The 13,003-nt window shown below is 47.2% G+C and overlaps 1 protein-coding gene across 6 annotated transcripts in view; it reads left to right on the top strand.

Moving 5' to 3' along the window:
- The window catches only part of SLC4A11 (solute carrier family 4 member 11), a 252,993-nt gene extending 242,449 nt beyond the window's left edge, over window positions 1-10,544 (top strand). For all 6 annotated transcript variants that reach the window (XM_081876743.1, XM_081876742.1, XM_081876739.1 and 3 more), the window contains 2 exons: window positions 1,484-1,653; window positions 3,511-10,544. In XM_081876743.1, the coding sequence (XP_081732869.1) occupies window positions 1,484-1,653; window positions 3,511-3,574 (234 nt within the window). In that variant the 3' untranslated portion in view covers window positions 3,575-10,544. The remainder of the gene's footprint in view (window positions 1-1,483; window positions 1,654-3,510) is intronic.
- The last annotated feature ends 2,459 nt before the right edge of the window (window positions 10,545-13,003 follow it).

Here is a 13,003-nt window from a genome sequence, read left to right as displayed (position 1 = left end):
AAACGTACTGGGAGCCAATGTAGGTCTTTCAAGACGGTGTTATATGGTCTCGGTGGCTGCTCCCAATCACCAGCCTAGCTGCCACATTCTGGATTAGTTGTAGTTTCTGGGTCACCTTCAAAGGTAGCCCCACATAGAGCGCATTGCAGTAGTTCAAGCGAGAGATAACCAGAGCATGTACCACTCTGGCAAGACAGTCTGCGGGCAGGGAGGGTCTCAGCCTGTGTACCAGATGGAGCTGATAAACAGCTGCCCTGGACACAGAATTGACCTGTGCTTCCATGGACAGCTGCAAGTCCAGAATGACTCCCAGGCTGTGCACCTGGTCCTTCAGGGACATAGTTACCCCATTCAGGACCAGGGAGTCCTTCCACACCTGCCCGCCTCCTTTCCCCCCAAAATAGTACTTCTGTCTTGTCAGGATTCAACCTCATTCTGTTAGCCGCCATCCATCCTCCAACCTCCAACAGTAGAACTGACTGGAGAGACTGGGAAAGTGAGGAACTGAAAAGAGACAATAACAAGCAGATTTGCCTATGCCTGGCACATAACCACACAGGGGAGGGAAAATAGGCCTCTTCTGGCTGCTGAGAGTAGGTGGGTTATGAGCTCTTTATGGTGTGAGTGGAAGATGTTTAGTAGGGCCAGTTCTGGGGTGACTTCTAATACTTGTTTAGTTATTTTGCATATTTCTTGTATGATTGCTGTCCAGAACAGTTGGCTTTTGGGGCATTCCCACCACATGTGGAGGTATGTGCCTGTGGAGGTGCATCCTCTCCAGCATTTTGGTGAGGTTCCTGGGCATATTAGCGCTAGTTTCCATGGTGTTAGGTATCATCTGCAAGTGAGTTTCAGAGTGAGTTCTTTCCTCTGATCCCACCCCACTCACCATTCCCCTTCCTCCCTTCTTCCTCCCTCCCTCCCTCCCTCCCTTTCTTTCTTTCTTTCTCCTTAACTGTTTAAACCAATTCATGAACCAAGAACTTGTACATTGACCACTAATAATGAAACATATGTTGCAGATATTTTTCCACATTTACAGTGGTAGCTCGGGTTATGAACTTAATTCATTCCAGTTCTTAACCCGAAATCGTACTTAACCTGAGGCGTACTTTCACTAATGGGCCTGCTGCTGCTGCCGCGTGATTTCTGTTCTCATACTGGGGCAAAGTTCGCAACCCGGAGCAACTACTTCCGGGCTAGAGGAGTTTGTAACCTGAAGCGTTTGTAACCCGAGGCACCACTATATCATGTTATTTTTGTGATATACAAATGACATGAGAAAACTTGGTATACTTGTTTGTATAACATTATTCCTGTTTATAAAACCCAATAAAACAAATTTATTATTATTTTATGGCACAGACAGAAAATCCCCTCACAGATTTTCTCCTGGAAGCAGCTCCTCTGATGAAGGACGGGGTGGGGTGGGGTGGAGAGTGCGGCAGCCTCAGTCTCTCGCTAACACCCTTGTCGTTTCCAGACGGCCTACCCTCCGACGCATTACATCCGCCGGGTGCCCCAGAGGAAGATCCACTACTTCACGGGTCTGCAGGTCCTTCAGCTCCTCATCCTTTGTGGATTTGGGATGTCTCCCCTGCCCTACATGAAGATGATCTTCCCCCTCATCATGATCGGAATGGTCCCTATCAGGTACGCTCCGGAGATGTGCTCCTTGCCCAAGAGGGCTTTGGGCTTGGATGAGGCCTCTTTTATCCTGCTGGTAGTGGTTAGAGCAGTGATGGCCAAACTTGGCCCTCTAGCTGTTTTGGGACTACAACTCCCATCATCCCTAGCTAACAGGACCAGTGGTCAGGGATGATGGGAATTGTACTCCCAAAACAGCTGGAGGGCCAAGTTTGGCCATCACTGGGTTAGAGAGTCAGGCTATAAGAGCCAGGCGCAACCAGGGTTGAAATGCGTGCTCAGCCATGAAATGCACTTTGGGGGGGGGGGGCAGGATGGTAGACCAGCCTGACCTACTTTGCAGGGATGTTGTGAGGAGCAAAATGGAAGCAGGGCAGGGAAGCATGTAAGCAACCCTACGCTCATTCGAAGAAAGGTGGGATGTAAATATTTAGCTGGCATTGGTCTGTCTCGGGAGACAACAGAGGAGTGCGCCTGCTGTGACATGTTTTGTTGCAGCTGGGGCAGGTGAAGACACCTGGTTGTACTGCCGCAGATGCACCATGACTTTTCTGCTCTCTGCGCTCCTCCCAGCGGTCATTCCTTCTCTGGTCACTGCTGCGGATGCACGACTTGGCTGTCTGCCTCCAGGCACTGCGGTCGTCTGCAAGGGATTCACTCACGGCAGGTTGATGTTGCAGACATCTTTGTAACACAGGGCTGGTCTGCCAACAGGCGTGGTGCCGGAAGCCACAGAGATCACCTTGGAGATAATAATAATAATAATAATAATAATAATAATAATAATAATAATTTATTTATTTATTTATTTATTTATACCCCGCCCATCTGGCTGGGTTTCCCCAGCCACTCTGAGCGGCTTCCAACTGAATATTAAAAACAATACAGCGTCAGACATTAAAAACTTCCCTAAACAGGGCTGCCGTCAGTTGTCTTTTAAAAGTAAAATAGTTGTTTGTTGCCTTGACATCTGATGGGAGGGCGTTCCACAGGGCGGGCGCCACTACCGAGAAGGCCCTCTACCTGGTTCCCTGTAACCTCACTTCTCACAGTGAGGGAACCACCAGAAGGCCCTCAGCGCTGGACCACAGCGCTGGCAGAACGATGGGGGTGGAGACGCTCCTTCAGGTATACTGGGCCGAGGCCATTTAGGGCTTTAAAGGTCAGCACCAGCACTTTGAATTGTGCTCGGAAACGTACTGGGAGCCAATGAAGATCTTTCAGGACCAGTGTTATATGATGTCAGCGGCTCCCAGTCACCAGTCTACCTGCCGCATTCTGGATTAATTGCAGTTTCTGAGTCACCTTCAAAGGTAGCCCCACGTAGAGCGCATTACAGTAGTCCAAGCGGGAGATAACCAGAGCATGCACCACTCTGGCGAGACAGTCCGCGGGCAGGTAGGGTCTCAGCCTGAGTACCAGATGGAGCTGATAGACAGCTGCCCTGGATACAGAATTGACCTGCGCCTCCATGGACAGCTGTGATGATGATGATTGCTATTATGATGTATCCTGCATTTCTCGTTGCAAATTATCCTGGGGTCTTCCTGCATGCACAGCAGATTCTCTTCCCGGGTCGTAAGGGAAAGACGGCAGTTCAGAGATGGAGCATCTGCTTTCCACACAGAAAAGTCCCGGGTTCAACTCCCCAGGTAGCTCTGGGATATATTCCCTGCTCTGAATTCCCAGAGAGTCACTGCCAGCCAGTGTAGGAGGTGCTGAGCTCCTTGGACCACTGGTGTGGCTCAGCGCCAGGCGCTTTCCTGTGCCCTTGCAATGCGTTAGGTGCAGAGCCCAAAAGAGCCACACGGAAAGTCTTCTGCTTAGGGCAGAATCTAATGGTGTCCCCCTTCTTCCACCCAGGTATAACTTGCTTCCAAGGATCATTGAAGCGAAATACTTGGACGCAATGGATGCTGAGCACTAGGGAAAGACGCAGCCTTGTTTCCCTTACATCAGCCGGCGGGCTTCTATCTTTTTCAAACGGAAAGGAAGCTGGCGTCTGGGTAGATGACTCGCCGGACGTTTGGTTTGGTCCCCGAACCTCTCGTGACTTGATTTTTGTACTCCTGCACAACTGACTACCCAAAGGCATGTTGCTAGAGACCAACCAAGTGCCCAGATTTCAGGGGTGGGGGGTTTGGGGTGGGGTGGGGTGGGGGAAGCAGCGCTCTTTGAAGCTGGAGCGGCAGGTGTGCTTTACGGAAACCCCAAAGACAAAAGTTTGGCATTGCGTTCCCTGCTTCTTTGTTTTAGGAAAGGGCAGCGCATTTTTATAGACATTTTTGACACACACACACCCAAATACACACACCCTGTACTGTGCTGCTCTGCGAAAGGAACAGTAGGGCGCTCCTTTTTAACCCGACAGAATTACAGTGTCCTCTGGGCGGTTTCCTCTGCTTCTGAATACAACCTCTCATGCCAGGAGCCCCGGAGATCAGTGGGTGACTGACTCAGTCAAGAGCCACCAGAAGACCAACATGGAGCAGAGCCGGGACAGATTTTTGCTTCAGTTCTGTATCATTTTCTGTCTGGGGGCATCTGCACTGACGCAGAGGCAGCTCCCTGCTTTCGAGCGGAAGCCCAGAGGTGGATGCGAATTAGCCAAACCCTCTTGCAGACGGTCCCGACATGGAACAGCAGATTTGCACGACGGCGACTGAACCAGGCATTGAAACATTTGGCAGAATCCCTCTTCCCTTCCCCTGTGTGTACAGTACTACTTATGTGTACATATATACATAGCTAATCTAGATTTGTGTATATATTTTGCATATAAATGTCCTGGGTAATTGATGCCTGTCGTTCCCCCCCCCCTTTCCCACCAGAGAGTGAAAGGGTTCTTGTGCAATCAGTGTTAACATGTACTGTATCTTGCCATTAATTTAAATTCTCTCCTCCTTCCTCTTCTTTTCTCCTTCGCACTTTCTGCTCTTTCCCACCTCTCCTCCGTTTAAATCCTAGCCCTTTGGCTCCCATCGGTTTTGATTTGCTCTTGGCGTTTAATTTTAATGTACAGTACATAGTGAACATTGGGGTCCTGGGCAGGGTCTCGTTCCAGGTTAGGGTTTGTCTCGTTCCACCACCCAAAGGCTGTGTTTCTGCTGCTTGTCTCTGCCCTGTTCCAATTTTGTAGCTAACCTCCTCCTTCCCCCCTCTGCAAAACATGACATTATATTTCTGGAAAATCCGAATGCTCCCAATGTCTGCTTTATACACTGCGGGTCCTAATTATAATTTGTGTGTGCGTGTTCTGTGTTCCAGCCTGTTGGTCCCGCCTCCTTTTTATTTTAAGTACTGCAAAAAAAAAAAAAAGAATCAAAAATCCATATTGTATTAGGCATATGTGTCAAGCTTCCCTGTTATCTACACTTCCCAATGTTCCTCTTCCATGCAAGGTAAGATTTATTTTTTTTAAGCCCTTTTTGCAAGAAAGAGAGCTAAAGACTTTGCAGAAGGCTAGATGTGGCGTAAAGTGGTTCCTGAACCCAAGCTGCTGGTTGCAGAGGCTTGATGTCTGTAGATAGTTCGACAGTTCAGAGTCAAGGATGTTCCCAGCTTGGTCTGCATAATCACCAGGTGAGGTATAGATACTGTTTTATGTTTCAGTGGTTTATCATCTCTCTCTCTCTCCTTACATGTAGAAAACCAGATGTCAGGGAGACGGATTCTCCCCTCCTTTTCTACCTAACATGGAAATCCTCTGAGTAATATAGCATTTCCCCCCTTCTTGGCCCAGGAACAGTGTTCAGATCACAATGGACAAGCACATATGTGCATAAATGCACACTCGCTGCAGCCCAATGCAGTAGACCAGTTCTAAGTTAGCCAGACTAGGGGAGCTGCTGTTGTTGTTGTTTTACTAAGTCCTGAGCATCACTTTCTGCAGTGAGAACGATGACCAAATAAAAGAACCGCATCTGGAAATTCAGAGAGGTTGTCCCTTTGGCCAACTGGGTGCTCCCTGGATTATTCGGACTACAACTCCCAACTACGCTGGCCGGGGCCGATGGGAGTTGCAGTCCAAGACGTCTTGAGGGCACCCGGTTGGTCAAGGCTGCATAGGTTGGCCACCTTTGTGGCCAAAGGACACAGTCCACCTTTGAAAAGTGCAAAAGGGGGGCTTTTTGCCTTTGCGGATGACATATTCTCATGCTGAGCTTTCCAAAAGCATAAAAATATATCTCTGGAGTTGCTCGTTTGGCCTGGATGAACCCAGTTTAGCATCTTGGCTCTGCAAAGTCCTACCAGGTCTGGTCTGCAAAGTCCTGTCCAAAATGTTGCAGTTTGTGATTCTGTCCCGAGCTGCTTAATCACAGGGAATAATTATGGACACACCATGTAGTCAGTCATGGGCGGGAACCTTAAAATAGTCCACCTATGTATGAATGTATAATGTAAGAAGCCAGATTTATTGTTCCATAGGAGGTTCACAAACAACACCCTGCTCTCTCTGGTTTTATTTTTAACTAAGAACTCTCCTCTGCACTCAAGTTCCCACTGCCTTGAATTCCTCTGCTAAGGCTGGTAGGACATGTAGCCATATTTTGCAGGGGCTGCCCTTAACTCATTTCCGGGGTTGACACCGGTGTTTCTGCGCTGAGAAAATTTGGGAGCCATCTTTGCAGGAGATTTGACTCCAGAAAGCCAAGGGGAGTTGTGTATGGAGTAGCTGGATTTTGTTTTGTTTTTTAGCATGTAAACAGATTTTAAGACTCAAGACTGCTGCCCAAAATGGCAGCCATGTGTCAAGACCTTGCCCCACCAGAAGAGGTAGTAAAGCATGTCATAAGTTCATTCTTGCATGCTACAGGGCCAGGGCAAGGGAGCATAGCTAGATGTGAGGCTGCCATGTTTAGCAGGGTCTGTGGTCCTGCCGAAATGCATCTCTCTGGCGGACCCTGTCATCCAACGTAATAGAACCGCACATTAGTCGTGCGATGGATATGAAACCTGCCTGTGAGTACAGGGAGTTCATTTACAAAGGCCAGTTTTTCAGTTCTACACGGAAGCAAAGCAGGGTAAAAGCTCTCCTCTTAATTAATATTTTTTTTAAAAGCCAAATCGCTAGCGCGTGGCACACGTGATCTGTGGCTGGCTGTGGAGGTTGATGCAGATAATAGAAACACTTAAATATATCCGTGCACACAACCCAGGTTTCTTATCTTGCAGCTTACGACAAGTGGATGTGCCAGGGTTTGACGCAGACTGGGCAAAGGCAAACAGAGAGTAACTTCAAGGAATGCAGATCTCACTTGCCGGCAGGAGCATCCCTGATGTTCTCATGTGAACTTTAAAAAATAATAATTTTGGTTTCAGCTTCTGTGCAGCTTCTCTGTGCAGCTTCCCACCCGTGGTCCTCAGGAAATGCCCTGTGCGCTGCATGGGGGCAGAGTCCTCTGGGGTTTCTAGATCTATATACCCAGGGGGTAGCATAGGGGTAGCCTGTATGCCGTGTGAAATAGGCAGAGCTTGTTGAGATTTAACAGCGAGCAATGTGCTTAGATACCTTTGTGAAAATGGTCCTCTCTTGCCGAAGACTGCTCCTGCTTTTAAGATTTAATTGCACAGTGCCCCCCCCCCCACAGTGGCACACATTTCATAGTCTCTTTCCAGTTATCACCCAGAGCTTCAGAGCTTGCATATCTGAGCGGCTTAGCACATTTTAAGGCCAGTAACCTTCCACCCCGTAGTCTTCGTCTTGTACTTGAACAGGTAGCAGACCAGAAACCGAGCTGTCTCAGAACATGTCTTAACTTCAGAAGGTTTTCCCTGACTGCCCGTCCCTCATCTTTCCCTCCTTTCCTGCTGCAAACGGTGTTGGTTTGGGGGGGGGGGTTCGTTTTATTGTTCTATTTTCTGTTTCTTGTTTCTACTGACCTCCGCTTGGGTTACCAGGAAACAGACTTAGCGAAGGAAGAGTGTCTGTCGTAGACAGAACAAATTCTGCACTTTAATAACCACTGCGAAGGTTTTAAGACGGTTAGAATGTACATACCAAATGCTTTTATTATAAGCTCTGTAGAGAAGATGACTTCTTCTTCTTTTTTAACTTCATTTTCTTTCTTTGCGTGAATCTTGCCAAAGAAACGGGTGCGAGGAAGATATCTCTGTACGTGTTCCGCTCGTCGGGAGATACTGTGAATGCCTTTTGTGATTATGGGGTGCTTTCGCCTCCCTTAACTCAAGCAGAGTTTGCAAAAAAAGAGGATCGTTGTTAGGCCAAATTTGTCTTGATGCCGTAAACTCCCCCTAAACTTTCCTCCTGAACTTGCTCCAAGCAAAATTGAGATACCAACCCCTGGAAAATTATCAAAAGCTAAATCTGGAGACCCAATAGGGGACGGTTTTGTGAATCCTTCCTTCCTGTCTCAAGGACTGGGGAGGGATTCACAATCTTTCCCACCTCCAAATTCTCTTTTCTTGTTATCTGTTGATCCATATATGCTCATCATGAGTAACACGAATGGCTTAACGGTTGTGGGCTGATCCATTTTCAACAGACTTCTTTTCTGTAAATTAAAAATTTGATTTCCCAGGAAGTGACTTGCAGAGGGGGAATTATTAGGGGACGGAGAAATGGTCACACCTGATCATGTGACTTGAGTCCCAGGTGTTAGCCATGATGAGACAAGACATCTCTGGTGGAAAATTGGTGATGGGCCTATCCATTTAAACAACCCAGAGACAATTGTCTGCAGAAAAACCTGTTAACGCTTCCCTTTAAAGATCCATAAATAGTTCACCTCACGAGTAAGAGGGGCTTTGTGCCAGCTAACCTGAGGCGAGCCGTGAGTGGTGTTTCGTAGCAGTAGACTCTGATATCGGCCAACCGAGACTCGCCATCAAATCGGTTTCGTGTTAGCTCCTGTTTCGAAACTGACCCAACCTCTAAATTCCTTTGTCTCCGTATCTGCCTCAGTTTCTATTCCCGTCCCCTGCCGCTGTCTGGAAACACACCAATTGGCAAGTCCGCCCACCTGTGTACCTTCAGCGTTCTTGTTGTCTTCTGATGATTCCTCCTTATCCGCCTTGCAGCGAAAGGAACGTCACGTGTGGGGTTGCATGTGTCTCTGCGCAAGCCATTTTGAGGGGAGTTATCCCCCTCCCCAAAGTTTGCTATGCAGTTATCCTCTGCTGCATCGTTCCTCTACCCCACCCCACAAGACCCTGATTTCCTCGCATTCCCACTTCTAGCTATTTTTAAAGCCAGCGTTGGAGGCAGCAGCCCCTCTTCTGGTGCAGACATGCTTGTGCCCTCAAGAGTTCAGTGCTCCTGGACTACAGTCAATTCTTCAGCTCCACCTTCTAGTTTATATTTTGGCAGGAATCTAGTTAACTTCCTCAGTCGGTTACTGTTTTATCGTGGCCTGGTAGGCTCTGCTGTATAGCTGACCAGGGTTTTAAGCCAGTATTTGAATGTATGCAGTTTTTAGGCATTTTCTTCATTGCTCCTTTTAAAAAATTTTGAGCAGCTCTGTAAGCCCCTATCCCGGACTTGCATCCAATTTGTTCCCTGCACCCGTAGCTGCTCTGTTTAGAGGAAATGTGTGTTTCAGAAGCAGTGGCATATGTGCATTTGAATTATTGATTTCTACCAGCTCTCACCCCTGCCGCCTTGCCGCTTTCCCATCGCGGAATGGTTTTTGAATTTGTGAGCTTTTGTTCATCAAAGGGAGATTTGGCAAAAACAGCCACGGCACACGCTTCACTGATCTGCTCCCAGATTTAAAGTGCTAAGATCCCACGCCAGTGCTTCATATCCCCCCCCCCCCGCAAACCAACATTTGAGCCTTCTCGCCGAAAAAGTCTGCTTTCACTGACTTCTCTGTGTGCGCGCTTTTAAATTGATAATGGTGATTCACGTGTGTGCAAAATATTATAGAGTTGGAACGTGGCACTGCGATCCATATCCCTGCTGGGCGGATCCAGCAGAGATTAACTGTTTCGTGGCCTTTGGCACTCGCTTCCTTCCTGAACCCTTTTCTCTAGCAACCGCTAAACACCTGCAATTCATTCGCCCGCCATTTTCTGAATGTACCCATTGCGATCCGATTGCGTGCGCACAGCAACCGTTACTGATCGATGCTCAGGTACCTGACGGCGCTACATCTCTTTGCCACACGACAGCGCCCAACATTCTGGATATTCCCCGGGATGGGGGTGTCAGGCTGCAGCATAACTGAGGACATCAAGTCTGCTTGTGGTTGCTCCATTGCGCAGGAAACAGTTGCATGAAAGATCTCAGAGCAAATCCTTGGTGCATGTCTGGACTCAAATGAAACGGGGATGGGGGACCTTCATTTTCCACAGCCCCCCTACCTTTGTTAGAGGCATGGGTTAATGTACAGAACCCAAGACAGGATGGGGGTATTTTGATATTCCTTACTTCACATTTTTCTTGAGCCAGGAGTCCTGCAAACCTTGCGCCCTGCTGATGGGCCATCTAAGTGGCGATATTGTGCATAGACAATCTGAAACACACTGGGAGATTTGGTTTGCCTTGCCCTTAATTTGTCCCCCTGCCCCCCATTCCCTGACTTGGAATGTAGCCGGTTCATGTTAACTGCTGTACTTTGTAGCAAAAGGGGGAGGGGGGGTTCCTTACCAAGTGGCCTGGAGGTCGGTTCTAAATGCGTATTTTTTAAAGTGACCAAATGCAAGGGTTTTGAATATAGAATGCAAGAGAGAAGAGCCTATGTTTTATTTTGCACTCGCTCTGTTCGGATTGCAATGCATGCCTCTTAGCTAGTATTGATGACTTCTTTTCTTTTCCGTGAATGGTTTTCTTTTGATAAAAGAATTGCTTCTTGGAAACAACAGAAATTCCTTTATTTGTATAAGGAACTTGGTTGTATTTTAATAAAATAATAATAAATAAATCTCTATTTCTACTCTTTGTCTAAAGGTTCTGCTTCCTATAGTTAATTTTTTTGTGTGTATGAGGGTCCCCCACACCTAGGTAAAGCACTGAAATCCTCCCCTTAATTGATGGCTGATGAGACTTCAGGTGCCATATATTAAAATCACAGGGGCATTTCCAAGTGTATCAATTGCTACATAGGGACATCCCCTCCTGTATCAGATAAAAGACATCAGTAGCATTGTTTTCCTACTATGCTTTTACCACAATCTGTTCATTTAATGTGGGAGAAGTCACTCTCTCAATCCTGACATGGTTGGTGATCATCCTTATAAGACTTCCTTAACTGGCCACCCTCCAGATGATGTTGAGTTACAACTTCCATCCTGCCTTTCCATTGGAAAAGGTTCAGGTGAGGGCAACCCAAATAATTAAGGGGATGGGACTTTTGAGTTGAGAGGAAAGACGAGGAAGAGGCAACAGGATAAAAGTTTATAAAATGATGGAGAAAGTGGACAAAGAAAGGTTTTTTATCCCTCTCTGGTAGGACCAGAACTCATAGAATCTAGAGAGTTGGAAGGGACCCTGAAGGTCATCTGATCCAACCCCCTGCAATGCAGGAATCTCAGCTAAAGCATCCATGGCAGATGGCCATCCAACTCAGACATCCAATGAAGCCGAATGTTGGAATAATAAAAAATATATATTATTTATATGGCACCCATCTGACTGGGTTTCCCCAGCCACTCTGGGCGGTTTCCAGCAAAAAAATAAAAACACCAAGCATTAAAAACTTCCCAATACAGGGTTGACTTCAGATGTCTTCTAGAAGTCAGATAGTTGTTTATTTCCTTTACACCTGATGGGAGGGCATTCCACAGGGCAGGTGCCACTACCGATAAGGCCCACTGCCTGGTTCCCTGTAACCTCACTTCTTGCAGTGAGGGAACCACCAGAACAGGGGTCCGTAAACTTTTTCAGCAGGGGGCAGGTCCACTGTCCCTCAGACCTTGTGATGGGCCGGACTATATTTTGGGGGGGAAATGAACGAATTCCTAGGCCCCACAAATAACCCAGAGATGCATTTTAAATAAAAGGACACATTCTACTCATGTAAAAACATGCTGATTCCCAGACTGTCCGTGGGCCGGATTTAGAAGGTGATTGGGCTGGATCTGGCCCCCGGGCCTTATTTTGCCAACCAGAAGGCCCTCGGAGCTGGACCTCAGTGTCTGGGCTGAGTGATGGGAGTGGAGACGCTGCTTCAGACCAGTGAGGAGTGAGCTAGTTTAGTGGCCACAGGCTGCTGGCTCCCTCAGAGTGGAAGGAAAGTTGGAAAATGGAAGTCCCCATAGACGTCACTCCCTCTGCCACTGTGGATGCTTGAAATAATAGCACACTGGACTACGGAAGTCCAGTTATAGTCATTATTAAAATGGAATGGTGGGGGTTGTTTGGAGAGAATGCAGTCATCCGCTAAACGAGAGGAGAGACTCTAGAATGGTTTTCGCTCAGACTGATGAATCAGTCCAATAATCCAATCAAACAGGCCCTTTTTCGGAGGGTTGCCAGGAAATCAATACCTTGAATTCCAAAACCCAGATTGTCGCTACCAAATTGATTCCCCCCCCGCCCCCGCCCCCCCGATTTCCCTGCATACGTAAAGAAATGCAGAGAAACTCAAATTTACCTTGGCTTGTGAGGCTAGAATGATAAGGGTTCAAAAGTAGGAGAAGCTCTTGAGATTGTATGTTTAGCCTGGAAATGAGGAGATTGAGGGGAGATCGTATTCAAATACCCAAAGGGGTGCCGCATGGAAGAAGGAATAATAATAATAATAATAATAATAATAATAATAATAATAATTTGTACCCCACCCATCTGGCTGGGTTTCCCCAGCCACTCTGGGCAGCTTCTAACAAAGATTAAAAATACATTAAAATGTCACACATAAAAAACTTCCCTAAACAAGCTTGTTTTCTCCTGCTCTGGATGGTAGGACTCGAACCCATGGCTTCAAGTTACAAGAAAGGAGATTCCAACTAAACATACAGAAAAACTTTCTGATAATAAGAATCATTTGACAGTGGAACGGGCCCCTTTGGGTGGACATGGACTCTCCTTCCTCGGACTTCTTAAGGAGAGGTTTGACAGCAACCTGTCATTGATACTTTAGCGGAGATTCCTGCATTTCAGGGGGTTGGACTAGATGACCCTCGGGTCCCTTCCAACTGTACAGTTCTAAGACCTTGAGGCCACAGAAAAGGTAACAGAGCTCAGGGCGTATCGGGAAAGGAAACAGTTGCTGTTGCAGCAGGCTCACTAATCAAATGGAACGGGGGAGTAGCGAACAAATAATAATCTTTTCCAAACTGAAGGGAGGATAAATGCTTGGCACACAGAAACATTTCACCCTCAACTCGCCTGATTTGTTGAGAGAAGCTGCCATCTACAGTTTACGAAGGAGAAAACAAAAGGCCTTTCTAATGA

Source organism: Podarcis erhardii (genome assembly GCF_964252035.2).
Source record: "Podarcis erhardii genome assembly, chromosome: 9".
NCBI lineage: Eukaryota > Metazoa > Chordata > Lepidosauria > Squamata > Lacertidae > Podarcis > Podarcis erhardii.
Note: the sequence above shows the minus strand (reverse complement) of the source record. Positions and strands in the feature narration are given on the sequence as shown.